The following is a 19215-nucleotide window of genomic DNA, read 5'->3' as shown; positions in this document are numbered from 1 at the left end:
CTTGTAAGTGGGCTTTACAGTCTCTCTCGCTCTGTTTCACATCCTGTGAACGTGCAGAAGTATAAATATACATTGAGTCCCAAGTGTGTTACTTTTCGCTGGACCGTCCTGTTCAAAGTGCTTGGTTGAAACTGGTGTCTGTTCCTGACTGGACTTTCAGCTGCAGGTTATCCCTCTCACGGATACCCCTCTCTCGTGGGTGTCCCCTCTCACTGGACGACCCGGAGGCCTTTCTGCCAGGTTTCCACTGGACCGGTGTGCATGCCGCCTTGCCTCTTCAAACATGTTGAAGGTCGTCGCTACGGGTCATCTTCTCCGTGTCCGAGTTCCACCTGAAAGGGTGTTGTTGGCACTGGTTCAGTCGTGTGCGACCTTCGGTCTTCCAGGATCTTCAGCGTGAGCTTCAACAGTCCGTCTCTCGTGTGGGACCCGCTGCCACCGGTGTCCCTGAGGCCTCTGCCCCTGGATTTCCGCGGCCCTTTCGTCCGTTCCATCCCAGAGGTGGGTGTTGCCAACAGACTGGCGTGCTCTCTTCTGTCCTTCCATGGATGACTGTCGAGTTCGCATGTGGATGCTTCCTTCCAGTGATGTTACTTGTCCCGGTCGTGCTTGTGGACTGTCGTGCACCTCTCACGTTCTCCTCGGTGTTTCCCCTTTTGAGTGTCGTGGTGTTTTGGTCCACACTCCTCTTGGTTATCCTCCATTCTCTTGTCGTCCTGTCGTCGTGCTTCTGACCTCTTTTCCTTTTCTTCTCTTTGGTGGTGGCAAACGTGCCACTCAGATCCTTCCTTTTCACGGTGGCAAACGTGCCACTCAGATCTCTCCTTTTCTTCCTCCCTTTTCACGGTGGCAAACGTGCCACTCAGATCCTTCCTTTTTGCGGTGGCAAACATGCCACTCAGATCCTTCCTTTTTGCGGTGGCAAACGTGCCACTCAGATCTCTCCTTTTCTTTGTTCCTTTTCGCGGTGGCAGACGTGCCACTCGGGTCTCTCCTTTCCTTCCTTCTGCATCGCGACATCACTTGGACCGATCTTGGTGTCTTCTCTTCTGACCTGGGTCCTCCATGCAGTGCGCGCACCCCGCATGTGTACCCCTGGTCTTGTCCCCGTCGGGGACACTTTCTCCTTCTTCCTCAGCAGCCAGAGTTGGTGTCACGAACCTTCTTTTCTTGATGCTTTCTTTTCTTGATGCTTGTTGGTGACGTTCAGGGGTCCATGTTTGTAGACCTGTTCATGGTTGAACGTCCTGGACCGATTGGTGGTCCACTTCTGCCGATGCCGGGCAGGTTGCTTTCGGTCGTCCTGTCGGACTTTGCGCTACAACAGTTCCTGGGGGACCCGTTGTGGGTCAGCACTTGATGGGCGATCATCCTGCGGATCGGCCCCTGGGAGGCGCCATGGATCTGTCGCGGGTCGGCACTTGATGGGCGATCGTTCGCGAAGATTGTTCTGCGCGATGGCGCTGCATGCATTCTTCTTTCTGCTTGCGGTGGCTGTGCGTCGCCACGTGGCGCGTTGTTTGCGCACTTACTGTTCAGGGTTCTGGGACGCCTGTTGCAGGACGTTGGGTACTTGCTGCTTTGGCTGTCGTCAGGTACTTGATGCTTTGGACCGTTGGCGGGAGTAGTTGATGCTGCGGTGAGCGCCTGTGGCCACCAGGCGTCGCTGCTCTCTCCGTCCTTTGATCGCGGCAGTCGTTTCCCCGGACGTTCTTCTGGTGCTTGGCAGTCGTTTCCTCCAGACGTCAGGGCTTGGATGCTTTGTGAGGCCTTGGTGCCTTTTTCCCACGTCGCGTTGGAAGTGGCAGCCGCCGACTCCTTGCTGGTGTGGGTGGGTGTCATTTGCGCTGTTGCGCAGTTACTTGCTGCGTGAGGTTGGATGCTTTCTTGCTGCGGGAGTTTAGACGCTTTCGCTGTCACCTGCGCTGTTGAGAAACTTACTTGCTGCGTGAGTTTTCTTGCGTTGTGCAATGCTTGTTTTGGTTCTTGTGGATGTAGGTGCGCTTTGACTTTGGCCACTGGGTGGCAGTGTTCACTGTGTCAGCAGCCTGCCTTGCTTGATACCTTCTTCGCTGATTGAGCACTCTATTGTCTGTGCTCTCTCGGTGCACAGGGGGGCTAGAGCTGCTGGTAGCAGGGAGCTGGGTGAGTCTCTTTTATTTTCATATCTGTGTTTGCTCACAGGGTGGGGGCACATAGGAGTGCCCGTGCATGCAAGTAAGGCACTGTTATTCTGGATCATGTGGTCAATGCTCACATGCTTGCTGTGTGTGTGAGAGGTGAGGTGCTGCTCCGTGGCTGTGCACAGGGTAATAGTCTTTAAAGTTTTCCTTTCTGCGTGGCACAGTTTATGGTTGGCGGCGCTGGCCGCTCACAGGCACTTCATTTTTTTTTTTTTTTTTTTTGTTTATGGGGCCCAAGAGGTGGAGGCTCATCTGATCGGCGGCGGCGCTGGCCGCGTGTATGCGCTTCCTTCTTTCCCCTCCCCGCCCGCTGCAGCCTCGGCAGTCCTCGCGGGGGGGGGGGGGGAGGGGGGGTTGATGCTTCCTCAGGCGGGGAGCGCGTCGCTCCGGTCACACTTCCTTGGGCGGGGGGTGCTTGAGGCAGGCCGCGGGTAGGCTCCGCCGGCTCTGCCTTTTCAGTGCTGATTAGGCTCCGGTCTCCCGCCGCAGCAGCTTCACATTCCACACGCTGCGCGGCGGAGACCTGTCACGGACGTCGCAGGCCGCGGGTAGGCTCCGTTGGCTCTGCAGTTCTTATCCACTCGGGGGTGCCGTCGGCAGGCCGCGGGTGGGCTCCGCTGGCGCTGCAGAGTCTTTCTTCGGTGGGGATGTCACCGGCAGGCCGCGGGTAGGCTCCGCTTGGTCTTGATCACGTCGCGAGGGGGGTCGGGAGGCGGTTAGCTACTCCGCTCCCTCCCCCTCGTTGTTGACGGGTGTCGCGGGGGGGGTCGGGAGGCGGTTAGCTACTCCGCTCCCTCCCCCTCGTTGTTGACGGGTGTTGCGGGTCCGGCCGCGCTTCCTCACGCAGCCATTAGTCTCTGTGCCCCTGCCGCTTCCAAGCACACACGCGGCGGGGGCGGGGGACGACTCGGGCAGGCCGCGGGTAGGCTCCGCTGGCGCTGCTTATTGATCACCACAGTTTATGGCGGGCACTTCGCCCGTGGGGCTCACCTTCGGCCGGCGGGCCAGATGCTTCGTCGCGGTCGCGGCGGGTGGGCTCCGCCCGGCCCGTGTACCTCTCCGATGGGGGTTTTCAGCCTCGCGGCCGTCGCAGGTGGGCTCTGGGCGGTCCGCAGTTGCTTGGTGGCGGTCGACGCGGGTAGGCTCCGGTCGGCTTGCTGTGGGGCACCGACGTGCCTACCGGCTTCACGGCGCGTCGCGCCTCACCACAGGGGATGCCCTCTATGCGGGCAGCTCTCATCCCCTCTTTTTTTTTCTCGACCAGCCGAGGGTAGTGGCACGCATGGGCAACACTACCGGCCTCGTCGCCATTGTAGGGTTCTGAGGTGAGGGGCGCTAGGCCCTCATGACGCAGCAAGCACACAATGAGGCAGACACCGACACAGTGGTAACAGATGGGTGAATGGGCCCGGAGCACGAGCGCTCGGCCCCTTTATTGGCCAGTGTCACATGACCTGTGACGCCTGGTGGTGGGTGGGTGTTAGGTGTGCAGTTACAGAAAGAACTGAGACACTAGACCGTGTCTTACGTTACTACATTGTCCCAACCCAACCGCACACGTCAGAGTACATCTGTGAAATGAATAGTGCCCACAGTTCGAAGCACATTTATTACTCGGACCAGGAAGGGTTCGGCAGGGCCAGGCTTGGAGAAAGGGAATAAAACGTTCGAGAAAGGTACAGGCAACGTGCCCCCGTGCTTGTGGTGTCGGGCTCGTGGTGCATTATCTGAGCTCGTGGTGATTCCTCGTTCTTTACAGTGCTGAAAACGGAACATTTGCTTTTTAGCCGGATGGGCCTTTATAACCTTAGGGTCCCTGTGGTAGTTTGTTTTCGAGCACACTGGTTAGCGGAGTCTTTAAGAAACTCCGTGCTGAACGACTACTTCCTTTAACGCGTTTGAACTTGGTAAAAAACGAGTAGTCCTTTGTTGAAATGATGTAATGGCTCTTAAACACTCTGGGCGACGTTAGACCCATTTGCTGAAATAGAATCTTAAAAAAAAAAAACGAATACTTTTTTAACAGTCCCTTAAGACTATTACAACGTTTATGACATAAACATATATATATTATAACACATAAATAAATAGGATGAACACCAAGCTATACACAAACTACGTAAACCTATCCCATGTCTCAATCTATGTTTTCACAATTACAACTAGTCAAGTAAAGCAGCACGCTCGAGGCTTTTTCTTAGTCAATCTAAGTATTGGACTCAGAATTTTTTTTTAATAAAATTCTCAGCTGTACTAATTTCAACTATTTTGGTTAGTGATGTGGCAGTGAGCTAGAGTAAACTTAAATGGGTTTGTATGCTGCTGTGGCCAGCTGTGAAAGTTATTTATCCAGCCTCACGTTTTCCAAAACATTCATAATAAAAATACATATACACTGTAGTTTTGGGTTAGCCCTCTTCATTCTTTGGTTTCTTCAACGACCATTCACATATTGCATCGGCCTACCACATCTTTTAATGATCACCGATGGGTATCCACCTAAAAAGGAGAGCACTTCTGGATCATGGTCGGTGTGATTTGGTTGCTGAGCTGCTTCTCTATTTTAATATGTTTATAAATTATGTTTTAGACATTGCAAATCTTTGCAGAAATCAACCAATAAATATATACTACCTATCACATGCTTTCTAAGCCCGGGTGTATTTGCTTTTTCAGTACGTGATTATAGCGGCATTGCTGGCATTCAGAGTGAGCAGAACTTGTTTTTCAAAATCTGTAACTGCATTATATTTGTATGTATCATTAAAGAAATGCTTCGTTGTAGAGTGCATAGATGCTAACTTGATGCTGGCTACTCCTTGCCATGTGATAGAGGTTTTCGTGCATGCCTACTCCCACAGGTCTAGTGGGATCATAAGACGGCACTCTTCTCTGCCATGGAGTATTCCAGCCCCCACAAAATGCTCCCTGGAGTAGGGCTTTCCTGCACTGAATTTCCTAAATCCCTAAGTCTCGAGAGGGGACCATGTAAGCAGCACTAACTTCACCCTGTCGAAGGGCACTGTCTTTGTGCTGTTTTTCCACACTTACACTGTCCTTAGGGTATTGACACCATTCTACTCATCCACGACCAAGCTACCCGGACTGAACCCTTTCAAGGGGCATTTTGTATGTGCAACCGCAACTACAAGAAAAACATCAAAATTTTCAGTGCTCACCCGACATGCAGCCTCTTGACTAGCGATTCTTGGGCCTCAAGAATGATTTCAGAGTTGGTATTACACGAAACCACGATTGACCAGTGCTTGTCCCATCATCGGGCAATCGTAGTAGAAAACCAACACTGCCAGATTTCACAGTAACTCACAAAACCCTCTTCAAGATGACGTTGGAAAACTGAATGCATAACATTTTGTTGTCCTTAAATCACTTCCTATTTGTCATTTTTTTTTCTTATTGACACCACAATAAAAACACACCAGTTGCTAACCAAATTCGTAGAGGAGGATTGGTGCCTTGATGCTTTATTAAAGAGCTATCTACATGAAAACTGCTGTCCATATTTGTGCATCTTTTCACACATCCTTCCCATTTGTATGTCAGTGTTGTACTTAAAGAGGTATTGCGTCTGCTCAGTGTGGCTCTAACATTTTACTACATTTTTACAAACCTAATCTGATTGGCTAGTTTAGTGTTTATTTTAATAATAGTACATTTTAGTTGCTACTGAATAACTGAATGTCTAATACCTCTTTGCTGTTACCTACTCGCTTCTTATTATTTATGACTTCCACCGTAGTCCACATGAATGAAAATTAGTATCGATGCCTTTTCATGACTCTCACAGGACTCTGAATGTTTTCTCACATTGTCCAACAGGAAGAGTGGAAGTCGGACCGTATTCCTATCCTCGACGCCAGTATAATGATGTAGAAAGCTTTTGGACTCCAGTATTTCTTAGGTAGTGCTTTTATTAAGTGCCAGGGTACACATGAATGGACATTAGGCGCTTGTGTGCCTCTGCCCCGGCTGTATGGTGATTCCACTTTTGAATGTTGATGTCCTACTATGCCTGAAAGCCTGCGACTTCAGTTGGAGGAGGAGGCTGAGCAGTGAAGTTCCAAGCTCCTGGGGTGGGTGGGTGGGGGGGGGTTTGGGGGGGAGCAACTGTACCTTGAGAGCTATTCCTACATAAATACTGACATTGCACATTCGTATTTCTTTATACTCCCTTTTTGCCATGTGTATGCCAAGCTGGCGCTTTCAGACTTGTTCCCTAGTCATATGGCTATGGGAGCTTAATCTGCCTTCTCTAACGAAATGCAGCTGATTGATACTTTCTGATAGAGACTATTAGCCTTAGAGTCCTTACCGTTGAATTTCTCCAAGCGTCTGACTGGATTCAAAAGAATTTTCGTGAACCGTACCCCTACTTGCTGTTAGGTGGCATCGATCAGCTCTGCATGCATCCTCCGCATAATCCGCACTGGAAGTGACCTCGCAATACCTATATAGGCACCACCTAGGTGCGCTGACGTCAGTTATTTTCTTTCCACGCATGCCAGCACTGAGCCAGAAAAGAGCTACCTCATAGTCACTATTTGACAGATTTTTATATGTTTTGTTGAGAGTTTTGAGGTTTTCCTCCTGGTGTGCTAGGTAATGTCATCTCGGAGGACAGGTTTTAAGCCCTGCAGAGCCTCTCACCAGCCGATGTCTGTGACGGACCTGCACCTTATCTGTCTGTGGTGCCTGGAGCGCGACCACAACTCCAAGTCGTGCAGAGATTTCTGGGCCATGAACCCAAAAGCTTTGAGGGCTCAGTCCCTGAAGCTCATGGCGGCCCGACAAGCGACTCCGCGCAAATTGAGGTCACCGGTTGAGAGGATGGTCCCAGAACCGGTCACGGAGCCTGAAGCCGTCATCGTCCCACTCCAAGTCCTCGGAATATTCGGGTAAGACTAGGCACAAGAAAAAGAGCAAGGAATCAAAGTGCCCTCTGACTTCGTCCTTCGGTCAATCGCGACGAGGGAGCATCAGCATTCGAGGCCTGGTTCCTTGAAGCCTGCACCCGGTCCGTCTCCGCACCTCCCCAACCTTCCGGGAGCTGGAGCAACTCATGCCCTACTCGGATAATTCTATAAGGTCGTGCTCCTCATCTTTGGGCGGCCCGACCCATCCGATGTGCCTTCAGGCCACACAGGGTCGGAGGGTGGCCCCATCTATCCCGTGGGCAGCTCCGGCTCCAGTGGACCCTCATGGATCCATTTCTGGATCTGGTCTGGCGTCGGTCATACCAACTCGACCTTCCCCAGCACCGGCCTCAATGCCGGCGGCTCCATTTCCATTGTGTTCCCAGACTCAGACACAGAGCCGGATGGGAGTCTCCTGATACCAACTCGATGCTGACAGGAACTTTGCTTCCTAGATTGGAGCCTGAGCCCTATTTCCTAGGGTTAGGCCTCAGGTAGGAATGTGAGGGGTCGATGGACACCGCAGAATATCAGCCCTATTAAGAAGAAGCTATGGAGTGGTGTGAGGAACTGAGGGAAGCCAATGGACTAAACATAGTCTCCACATACTGATATGCTTTTTTCCCCCCACTGTGGTTACAGAGGAGGGAACTTCATATTGAATGGTGATGCAGAGGGCGGCTAAGGTCCTTGACCTTCAGTTACTCTTGGTGGCAGTCAAGACTAACATCTTGAAGAGGTGCTGTAGCTAGGAGTCTCCATATCGAAAGCGCTGCTCCGGTTCAAAGATTCCCTCACTGACGTCCTTTTGGGGACCTGGTTCCAAACCCAACACTGGGGTTCCTATGAATAGGAAGATTAACCTTCACCCTGCACCAGGTGACCCACATTTCTTTGCCCAATACCCTACCCCGGAGTGCTTTGTCGTCCAAATCTCGACTTCTCAAGACGCATCCTTACCGCTCCCCCAGAAAGGGAATCAAAGAGCCTGGATTCTTTGGGAAGGAGGCCCAGGCCATACCTCTCAGGCTGTTGCAGACGGGAGAGATGTCCGAGCTTTCCTTATGGACTTGCCCTTCGATGGCAACCTTCTCTTAGGAGACACAGCAGATTTGGCACTCAATCTCTTCAAGGACTCTTGGGCTACAGCCAAGACCTTGGGCCTCTCTGCTTTCCCCTCTACACCCCCAATCTGCCTTTTTCTCCATTCGTGGCTACAGAAAAGGCTTCCAGCTGCACCAATTCCTTCCCAGCCACTGAAAAGCGCATGCTTCCGATCCTCTGTGTGGTCGAGGGTGCTGCCCCTACAGACCTCGTGGATCAGGTAGCCAACGGTCTGGTCTATCCACCACCCCTCTGGCAGCTGCAGCTTCCAAGCCTTTCTTACCCCCATGGACATCCAATTGGCAGCAGGATTCGCCATCACCTGCCCCACAGGCAGTCCATAACATCGGACAGGTGGGTTTTGCAAATTGTCCGAAGGAGTTACTCCCTCCCCTTTGAGCCTACCCCTCCCTCCACGCCACAGTCTTACGACCGGATGACGAAGGATCATCTGTCGCTTCTCCACAAGGAAGTGTTGTCTCTCTTGGTCAAGGGAGCCCTCAGCTACGTCCTTAAGAAGGAGAAATTCTAAATCTTTGACTCCGGTTTTGTCTGCCTTGGACCCAGGAGACTGGGTGGCAGCGTTGGACTTGCAGAACGCCTATTTTCACAATCGTGCCCTGCCTGCCCATCGGCATTATCTGCGGTTTACAGTAGTCCATGAGCATTTTCAGTTCACTTTGCTTGCATTTTGGCCTTACCAGTGCCCCCTGGATGTTCACCAAGGTGACAGTGGTGGTTGCAGCTCATCTGCACAGATCAGGGCTGCCTGTCTTCCCTTATCTCGACAACTGGCTGTTGAAGGCGGGCTCGCCTTGGACTGTCTTCTGCCACATCCAGACTATGGTGAACCTCCTGTACTCTCTGGGGCTCACTATCAACATACCAAAGTCACATTTGCCTTCCTCTCAGGCGCGTTATTTCATCGGAGCTGATCTAGACACAGTGCAGTTTCTGACTTATCCTCCTGAACGGTGAGTCCAGGATTTTCAGGTTATGATACTGATGTTTCAGTGTCTATCCTGGGTTTTGGTAAGACTAACTCTGAGGCTGCTGGGCCGCTGCATCCTGCTGGTGACACATGCCCGATGGCTTATTTGGGCTCTGGAGTGGGACTTAAAGTTCCAGTGGGTATAAGCATCAGGGGAATCTCTCCAACTTGGTCCAGATCTCGGAGGGAGCTGCAAAATATCAGCAGTGGTGGCTGACAAACTGCAGTTGGGTCAGAGGCAGACCCCTCTCCCTTTATTAACCAGACCTGACAGTAGTGACAGATTCATCACTCCTAGGATCGGGCGACTTCTGAGAGAGGTGGAGATCGGAGGACTCTGGTCTCCGGCAGAATCCGGACTACACATCAACATGCTGGAGCTCCAGGCGATCTGACTGACACTGAAAGCCTTCGTGCCCCCCATCAAGCAATGGCTAGTGGCGCTGGTTCATGGGCAACACCACTGGCATGTGATACTGTGACAAACTGGGTGGGGTCGTGAACCCTTTGTCAAGAGGCCCTGCGGCTCTGGGCTTGGCTGGAAAAGCAGGGCATATACCTGGTGGTTCAACACCTGGTGGGCACTTTAATCATCTGGACAGACAATCTCAGCCACCGATGCCTAACGTATCACCAATGGCGCCTCCATCCAGACATGACAAATGGTCTCTTTCAGCAGTGGGGAGGGCCTTGGTTACATCTGTTCTCCGCTGAGAACACATAATATCAGCAGTATTGCGTCCTGGAGTTTCCAAGGCGGCTCTCACTTGAAGACACTTTTCATCTTGAGTGGAGCTCAGGACGCTTATACACCTTTTCCGCCAAAACCACTCCTGCCTAGGGTTCTCAAGAAGATCTGGAATGAATGGACCCAAGTCATCCTTGTGTCTCCGGACTGGGCATGGAGACTCTGGAATCCTGAGCTACTGAGCGTGGTCAACGATCCTCAGAAGATCTTCCTGAAGAGGTAGCCTGATCGGTCACAGCAGCAGGAGAGGGTCCTCCACCTGAACCTGTCCACTCTCTTCTTTCTTGCTTGGAGATTCAGTGCCGGCAGTTGATAGCTTTTGACCTTCCTCCCGAAGTCGGTCATGTCATTCTGGCAACCAGGCGTCCCTCCAACAACATGGTGTACAGCTGCCGTTAAGAAAAGAATTGTGGCATGGTGTGCAGAAAAAAATTGATCCTCTTTCTGACCCTGTTTTTCGAAGTCTTACTCATCATTCTTTCCCTTGCCCAGCAGGGCTCTGCTCTGGGCACTCATAAGGACTATCTGTCTGCTGTTTCTGCCATCTTGCGGTGCCTAAGTAACCCTTATTGTTCAAGTCCCCCTATTTTAAATAGGTTTCTTAAGGGTCTTGTCCATCTTTTCCCTCTTTCACCTTTTATCTTACTTCAGTGGGACCTTAATCTGGTTTTAACATTCGTAACACCTTAGATGCGGCGCAAATATCCCTCCCCAGTGCTGCGCTGTCCATTGGAACTAGTGCTGAATGGACGTCCAATGGATGTGCGCAGCACTGGGGAGGTAGTGCTGCCGTCGGCCAACGCCCCGACGCAGCACTTAAGAGGTTAATATGTGCTCCGTTTGAGCCTCTCCATAATTGTCCTCTCAGGCTTCAGACATTGAAAATAGCCATCCTTGTGGTGAATACATGAAAACAGTCTTCCTTGTGGCAATTACATCAGCCTGCAGAGTGAGTGAGATGCAGGTGTTATCATCTAAGCCGCCTTACCTCTCTGTCTACCCTGACAAAAGTTGTGGTTCGCACACGGCCTCCTTTCTACCAAAAGTGGTCACCCCATTTCATGTAGGCCAATCTATCACCCTGCCTTCATTTTACTCTCCTCCATATCCATCTAAAGAAGAAGAGCAACTCCACTGTCTGTACCCTAAAAGTACATTGTTGTTCTACCTTGACCACACACAGGAGAGTTCTGGGTGGGCGACCAGCTCCTCATGGAGTATGTTGGTGCAAAGAAAGGTCGGATCGCGCAGAAGTGAACTGTGTCCAGATGGGTCATGCTCTGCCACGAAATTTGCTACACACTGGTCCAAAAGCAACCTCCTGAAGGCTTGCAAGCTCATTCCACCAGAGCGAAAGCTGCGACCACTGCATTAGTGCACGGAGTTCCAGTCCTGGATATCTGCCAGGCAGCAGCGTGGGCCCCATGGCACATGATTAGCAAACCTTACTGTCTGGACACTAAGTTCCTTAGGAATGGGCACTGCCCGCTCGGTCCTGCAGGACTTCCTTTAATGAAATTTGTCCGCTGACTCACCTCCGGAAAGGTAGTGCTTGGGTATCTATTCAAAGGTAAGGAATCTGTGGCTAGAAGTCTCTCTCAGATTAACAAGTTAATTACCTTCGGTAACACCTTATCTGGTAGAGACTATATCTAGCCACAGATTCCTTACCGACCCATCCATCCTCCCAGCTCTATGAATGGATTTCTAGGGGCAGGAGTGACCCTTTTCAGGGCCCTAGTTTTACACACCAATGGTCAATGATGTTTATGGCTCCACGCTTCTGGCGTGGAAAGTCATGAAAAGTAACTGACATCAGCGCACCTATGTGTGGCGGTACTTATATAGGCGCCAACACTTCTGGCGTGGACGGCGCCTACGTTGCACATGGAGCCGGTTGACACCACCTACTGGCTCACCGGGGTACTGCTCACAAGAATTCTTCTGGATCCAGTCTGACTCCTGGGGAAATTCAAAGGTATCTGCGCCTGGCATTAGTCTCTAACATATAAGTCAATACCGAAGGTAAGCAACTTGTTCTTCACAATTCTCTTTGGTTAATATGAAAAATAGATGGTGTTTGATGGGGGTCAGATCATAAGAATATATGAAGAGTGAAAGTTGCGAGTTTTTTTTTTTGATCTTCCACTGCAGTGAAATGTCAATCTTCCTTCCTGTGCAGACAGTTTTCTATTCTTGTATCAGTAGTGCTAAGTACACTCCTAAATTGTTGACCACATCCTATATTGGATGCCAACTTAGTGTTCTCCTTGATGTAGGTATACAGTTGCTTTTGCAAAGCTCTCTGGGTAGGTGTATGCCTTCATCTAGGGCCTTAAGGAGATTGATGGTGTTGGTTGGTATTCACAATGGATCCTAATAGTAGGGCATACATTAATCTGCTCTGCATCTTAACTCCAACTACGAGACCTGCTGTCTTTGGAGGGTAATACCCAAAATATTGTATTCTGGGAAGGTGGGTGAGTGTTTCTGTGGAGGTGGGAAGAAGGGCAAGCTGCTTATGTCTAGGAAGTCCTAAGTTGAGCAGAGGCATGAGGTCAATTATCCAGCATCCTAGGCAAACATGACAGGCCAGCTTGTCTATATCTGAAATTATTAACCTCATGTCTGTATGCGGTATCGGCACCAAACAAGTTAAACTATAAGTCCAAGCGAGCTTATGACGTGCCACAGAACAAATTGTGGAGATGTCGGACAGTAAAAATGACTTGATAGGCATCTGTTAAGCCAATGACAGAAAACTGCATTTTCAGTACTTACAGCAGATCAAGTGGAAGATGGCTATGAAGTAGTTATGGTTTGAGCTGTGGGATTTTTCTGCTGACCATTATCATGGATAGTTTCTGAATCAAACTACTGCAGTAAATTTATCCCAGAAATGCGGCCTCTATGAAAGTCATTCTCCAGTTAGATCAGCAGGTCCTGAAAAAAGTACTGGTCTCTATGTGGGTGAGTAGTGAATAGATGTAGGAAGCTTGCTCTGTATATACTATACCAAAAAGAGGTCTAGTGTGCTCGTAGTCCAGCGAATCCCCAAAGGTTAAGCAGAGGATAAAGTAGATAATATCATACTCTTAATTTAGTGGTATCTGGGCTGAGCAGTTAGGCTTATCAGAGGGCAGTGTGATGGAATTTGTTGTACATACTCACCCAAGACCGGAATACACTCCCAGTGACTAACTCCAGGCCATTAGTTGTAAAATATTACTTTAGTTTCTTTTATTTTAGGAACCAAGTTGAACTCAGTTACAGGTAGGTAGACCTTTCAAAGATGCAATACTTTCCATATACAGTTGGCAAATGTTTGTGTACTATTCAAAATACTTTACAGGTGCATGAAATACTTTTCAATAGCAAAATAGATACTTTGTATTATTCTCAAAATGAACACTTAGTGCAATATAAAGAAACTAGTGCAATCATATGGGAGGAAAGAAGGGTAAGTAATTTTCAGGTAAGCACTCAACTTACAAGTTCAGTCTCTGGGAGCTGGGTGTGCTGAGTAGTGAGGGCTGCGGGTCGAGAAGGTACTGCAGTCCTTGTTGGGAGTTGCTTTTGCTGGACACATCTGGTGACGTTTACCTGGTGTTTGCACACAATGTGGAGATCTGGCCTAGTAACTAGATTAGAACTAATTAAATAATGACCTAAACTTCAAACCTGCACTTAATTTAACCAGTGTGTGATCTTGTGCAGACGGTTTATTTCCCAAGGCCTCCATTCCTTAAATAAGTTTAACCCTTGCATTAAGCACAATATAAAATGAATGGGTATTTACGTAATGAGATTCTAATGTTGAATAAAACAGCAGAGTTTCATCGGCTTGACCAGGATATAAATGCTGTTTCGACTGAGACCTTAAGCCACTCTCTATTCCTTGTAACTATCCATTAGCAAATACTGAAAACTGATGTCTCGTGCCAACCAGCTCTCCAAGAAAACGCGGTGTTCAAATTTCCACAAATACAAGCTTAGTGCAGCACAGAAAATCCTGTGAAGATTTTGACCAGGTAAATGCAAAGCTTTGAAGGCACCGGTAACTGAAAATGTGTGGTATGCCTGTTTTCTGTAGCAATTACATCATCAAATAAATAACTGTCTAGGAAAATATGCAAAGGTACATTCCTCCTCCCCCCCCCTCCCCCCACCCCTTGCCTTTTCCTTCGCATATGCTGCTATGTAAGCACGGCTGGATTGGCCAGCCGGGCAACTGGGCAATTTCCAGGAGGCCTTAGCCCCAGGAGGCCGGTTTGAGTAGTGGTGCACGTTACATGATCTTGGGGGCAACTTGAAAGAGTTTCTCTGGTTCCACCGCAAATTAGCACGTCTGCACATGGGCCCTGAATTTATAAGGTTTTGCCAGAGCTGTTTTAAGTTCCCAGCCCTGCCCTGTACCTAAGATACAAAATAATCACTCCTGATCTTATATCGATTGTAAACGTTTGTGTAGAGAACACATGCAAGCACTAAGCCCGAAAGAGCATAGAGAAGGAGATGGGGAAGAGAGCAAAGAGCTTAGTTTAAGCACCAGGCCAGGCATTAGATGCCCACAGAAATGAAAGTGCCATGGAGAAGGAGCTGTTGAGCAGGCTTAAGTTTCGATGCCCATGGGGAGCTAAGCGCCAATGGAGAAGCCCGAGTTGCAGCAGTGAGATGACCAAGAAGGAAGCAAGTAGTTTATTACAGGGACCCAGGAGCAAAGAGCTCAGCCAGACGTCCCAGAAGCCAAACTCCACCCTCCAGCCTTTAACATGGCCATTTGCAGAAGTGAACTGTCGTTGCGCTCCATAGTGTGCGACTCTGGACATTTGTAAATGGCAAGAGGGGCTGCCTTTTTTTAAGTCACTGTCTCACAAAAAGCACCAGCTTAGGGTGTGCAATGAAGCCTGCCCCCTGGTTTGAATTGCGAATGGGAAGCATAATTTTACCTGGAGGTTGGGCTCGGGGATCCCTAAGCCAATCACAATGTGAAATACAGGCATGATCTTTTTACCAACCACCTGCCATCACAAACAACAAAACGTGATAGGACCGGGTTCTGACTATGTGATTGGCAGAGAGCCAAAGATTAAACTATTATGTCCCTTTTTCCTTAATCTCATGTCTTTTTGACCTTTGGACAAAATGGAGAATAAAACGTCTTACCCCTGAATAAAATCTAAGGGTCTCGAGCATCAGGTGATATCAATTCCACATCCCTCGCTTTTTAGAGGTAATGGTCACGGTGCCCCTAGATAGCGTGAGCTAGTCACTTTATGACAATGTGCATGACTGTGGTCCACGGGATTCTCCTCTGATGTTCAGAATATATTATTGGACATGCCCTTTGACACTGATGTTCTGGATAAAAAGCAGATCCAATACTAGAGCGCTTCAACAAAGGCAGAGCAGCAGCACATTCTTTGGGACTGCTGTCCACTTCGAGAACTTTTGCTCCTATAAAAAAAAACGTATTTCTCTATTGCACAGCTTTCCAAACTTTTCATGTTGGTGACACACCTTTTTGTGAATTTTTTTTCAGGGACACGGTAACACGAGCGAGCGCAGCGAGATAGCCTGAACCACCCACACACAACCCACACACACAACCCCACACACACACCCCCACCCACACAAAACCCACCCCACCCCCACAACCCCACATACCCCCCCACACACATACCCCCCCACACACACACACACCCACACACAACCCCACACACACACAGACAACCCCACACACACCTCCACACACACACACCCCCACACACACACACACCCCCACACACACATCCACCCCCACACACATCCACCCCCACACACATCCACCCCCACACACATCCACCCCCACACACATCCACCCCCAGATAATGTACATATGTTTGTATGGATCTGAAGAAAACTCACATGGTTGGTAACAGAGCATAAACAGGAGATTAGCTCATTTATGATATTACATTTTATATATTTACAATCACGTTACATTCCACACATATTTACAATTTTATGCAAAGTGAAGTCAACTAATTTGCCCAGAATCAACATTTTAAAGTCAAATGCCAGAGCTGAAATTAAAACCAAAAGTTCTAGATCACTAGGTCACCGGTTTCGGCACTAGACTAAATCTCTGTGGTCTAGAATCCCAAAATGTTGCATGTTCTTGGAGGAATTCTGTCTCGTAAAACTCTGCTCTTCATGGCCACACTTTTGATCTAGTATCCTGGCTTCAGCTGGGTTTGCTTTTCCACACAACACTCAAGCCTATTCTTGCCACATAGAAGTAGGACTACGGTTTGCACTAACCATCAACTTAAAAGTAGGACTATTCGACAGCTGTCAGACATCGAAATCTGAGAGACAGTGGTTATAGAGACTTGAGGGGCACTGTTAAAGGGTACTAGTGAGGGAATCAGTGGCGGAGGTGACCTTTCCCTCCATCTGTCTCCCTCCGACTGTCTCTCTCCCTCCCTTTCTGTCTCCCTGCCTGTCTGTCTTCCTCTCTCTGTCTCACTCCGGCTGTCTTTCTCCCTCTGCCTCCCTCCATCCCTCTCTCAGTCCCTCTCCCTCTCCCTCTGACTGTCTCCCTCCGTCTCACTCTCTCTCCCTCGTCTCCCTCTGTCTGTCTCACTCTCTCTGTCTCACTCTCTCTGTCTCCCTCCCTGTCTGTCTCCCTCTGTCTTACTCTCTCTCTCGGTCTTCCTCCTTCTCTGTCTCCCTCCCTCCCTCTCTGTCTCACTCCCTCCCTCTCCCCCTGACCAACATATTCTTTGGGTTCCATAATGGTCTGTGACAAAGAGGAGAAAATGTTGCTTTCATTCTGAAATCGTTTTAATATTTTCCTGTATTGGTGGTTCGCAGGTGTGCAGCGCCCCTCCCCACTCCCTCCCCAGCACTGCTCCATGCCCATGGCTCACAAGGGCATTCTCCATTGAACTGAATTGTTTGTTTTTGTTTTCGTAAGGTTACAAGCCGCAGCGTGCAGAATGATGTTAACTTCATAACGGCTATGGAACGTCCAGCTCCAGTGCTGGACGTTACATTGCAGCTATGAAGTTCGAACGTTCAATGGCCGACGGCAGCACTCCTGAGGTAGTGGTGCCGTCGGCCGCCGAACGTTCGAAGCACTTAAGAAGCTAATGTGAAAGCTTCTATAGGGCTTCTTAGCAGCTTTTCTTTTCAATGCACCGCGATCCCGGGGCTGCCCCAAACCCCAGGCCAACCCCCTGCACCCAATAACCCACCGTATTCACCCATTGAAGGGCCCTTTGCTAAATGGACTATACACAAATGAATCCCCTCCCCCCCCCCCCCCAAGCCCCCTCCGTCGTGTGTGTCAGTCCCGGCTCAGGCGGCTCCCGGGCACACACACAGCCGCACCCGAGCACTTCACAGGTTTTAAAAGACCATTTAACGTGCTAATAAGGCTTTGTTGTTATTCATATTAGAGCCCCTGCAACGCCACTCTGCCTGTTGCTGGAAGGCCCGCGGGGGTCATCTAAACAGCATGCTGATCGCGCGCCACACCTACGCATGGGGCGCGACACAGTAACGTGTCGCGCCACACAGTTTGGAAAGCTGTGCTCTAGTGGTTTCCAAAGGAAACCACAACCATCCATGCTTAGCCAACAGCAGCAGAGGAACCCCTTTGTGCATTGATACTGGGAGACTGTTAAGGTCCATATCAGATGGCTCATTCTATCTCATTCACCTCTATCCAGTGCCACCTGGGAAGCAGATTGGCTCCTGCACCACCAGGGAAACAGTTTGGCTGAGCGGGAACATGACAAGGCGATGGGTGTCCCTTTTTCTGCAGGCCTGGAATCTCCCATTACTTCCAACCGAGGGGCCATTCAAATTGAATAAAAGGGTTACTCCCTACTCCTCTTCCTGTATCCCCAGCTACTCTCCTCATCCCCCTCAGGGTCTGGGAGAACACCTGCACCTCCAGAGGCAGAAAGAGATCCTGCAGCAGAAAGTGACAGGGCACTTTGTGCCAGAGTAAAAACTTTGTGCCATTCTTAATTCTTACTATTTCCCAAAAATGACTGCTGTCTTTTGCAGATCCTCAATCTTGGGGTTCTGAATTCATCCTTCAGGAAGGACAAGTTCAGGATGCTGTCCTTGGCTCACGTTTTGTTGGTGATGAAGCTGAAAGACTGGATGATGTCTGAGGACTTGCAGGACATGCACTTTTCACATTCTGATTCCGTAGACCCACAGGAAGCACATGTGGTGTGTGATTGGTTCTCCTCATCACAAATTCACAGTACTTCCTTCTGGGTTGATATTACTTCGGGTAATGTTGGTGGCGGCCCATCTCAGACGGTCAGGAAACACTGTGTTTCTGGACCTAGACAACTGATTGATCAAAGCAAAGTCACCCTATCTGGTGTTCCATCATTTGCAGTCAACAGCTTCCCTGTTGTTCGACTAGGGGTTTCAGTCATTTGCCCGACATCTCACCCAGAGCCCTTTCAGTGCCTCCTGTTCTTCATATTGGTACTGGATAACATCTCGCTTAGAGCTTTCCCTGCTCCACAGAAGAGACAGGAGATTCAAAACATAATTCTGATGTTTCTGATGAGAGCTCGTGGCCCAGTCCTGAAGGTCATATGTTTGTGCGATCTCTTGGCTCCCTACATTTTCCTAGTCATCAGACACACCGGCATCTGAGGCCTGTGACGTGTTCCTTCGCAAGCAGTATTTCCAACATCAAGTGGATCTGGAAGAAACCATTGCACTCTCCAGGGATGCTACAGCAGACTTGATTTGGTGGGAAAGGGAGGAGAACCTGTCACAAGGGGGACCTTTCTGTTTCCTTTCAGCAGTGGCCTTGGTTGTAACAAACGCTTCAACCATAGGATGAGGCGTGTTATTGGAAGACTTGGAGATCAGAGACTTCTGATCTCCAAAAGAGCAGAGCTGTTGCATCTATTGGCTAGAATTGAGGGCAATCGAGTTGGCACTCACGGCCTTCCTCCCAGCAATTTGCTGTCAGTCGGTCCAGATCTTGACTGACCAGAAAACCCCATGTGGTTTTTGAAAAACAGGGAGTAGAGTTTCAGAGACTGTTGAGAAGCTCTAAAACACTATGCCTTGTCACACCAGCACAGTCTGTGGATGGTGGCCAACCATATGGCAGGTTCACTGAACACCAGGGTCGACAGACTCATCAGCGACATCTTTCCTTCGACATCTTGCCAAGCATGAGTAGCCTTTCCTTCGACAGGTTTTGCAAAGCCTCTTTGCCCATTG

The 19215-nt window shown here is 49.5% G+C and overlaps 1 protein-coding gene across 1 annotated transcript in view; it reads left to right on the top strand.

Annotated features, from left to right (window-relative positions):
* The window catches only part of LOC147711705 (chondroitin sulfate N-acetylgalactosaminyltransferase 2-like), a 158951-nt gene that overhangs the window by 17576 nt on the left and 122160 nt on the right, over positions 1-19215 (top strand). The window contains exon 2 of the mRNA XM_086919521.1: positions 18022-18256. Coding sequence (XP_086775647.1) covers positions 18022-18256 — 235 coding nt within the window. The remainder of the gene's footprint in view (positions 1-18021; positions 18257-19215) is intronic.

The sequence above is a fragment of the Lissotriton vulgaris genome, chromosome 5 (assembly GCF_964263255.1).
Source record: "Lissotriton vulgaris chromosome 5, aLisVul1.2, whole genome shotgun sequence".
Classification (NCBI taxonomy): domain Eukaryota; kingdom Metazoa; phylum Chordata; class Amphibia; order Caudata; family Salamandridae; genus Lissotriton; species Lissotriton vulgaris.
This window is presented reverse-complemented; position numbering and strand designations above follow the sequence as displayed.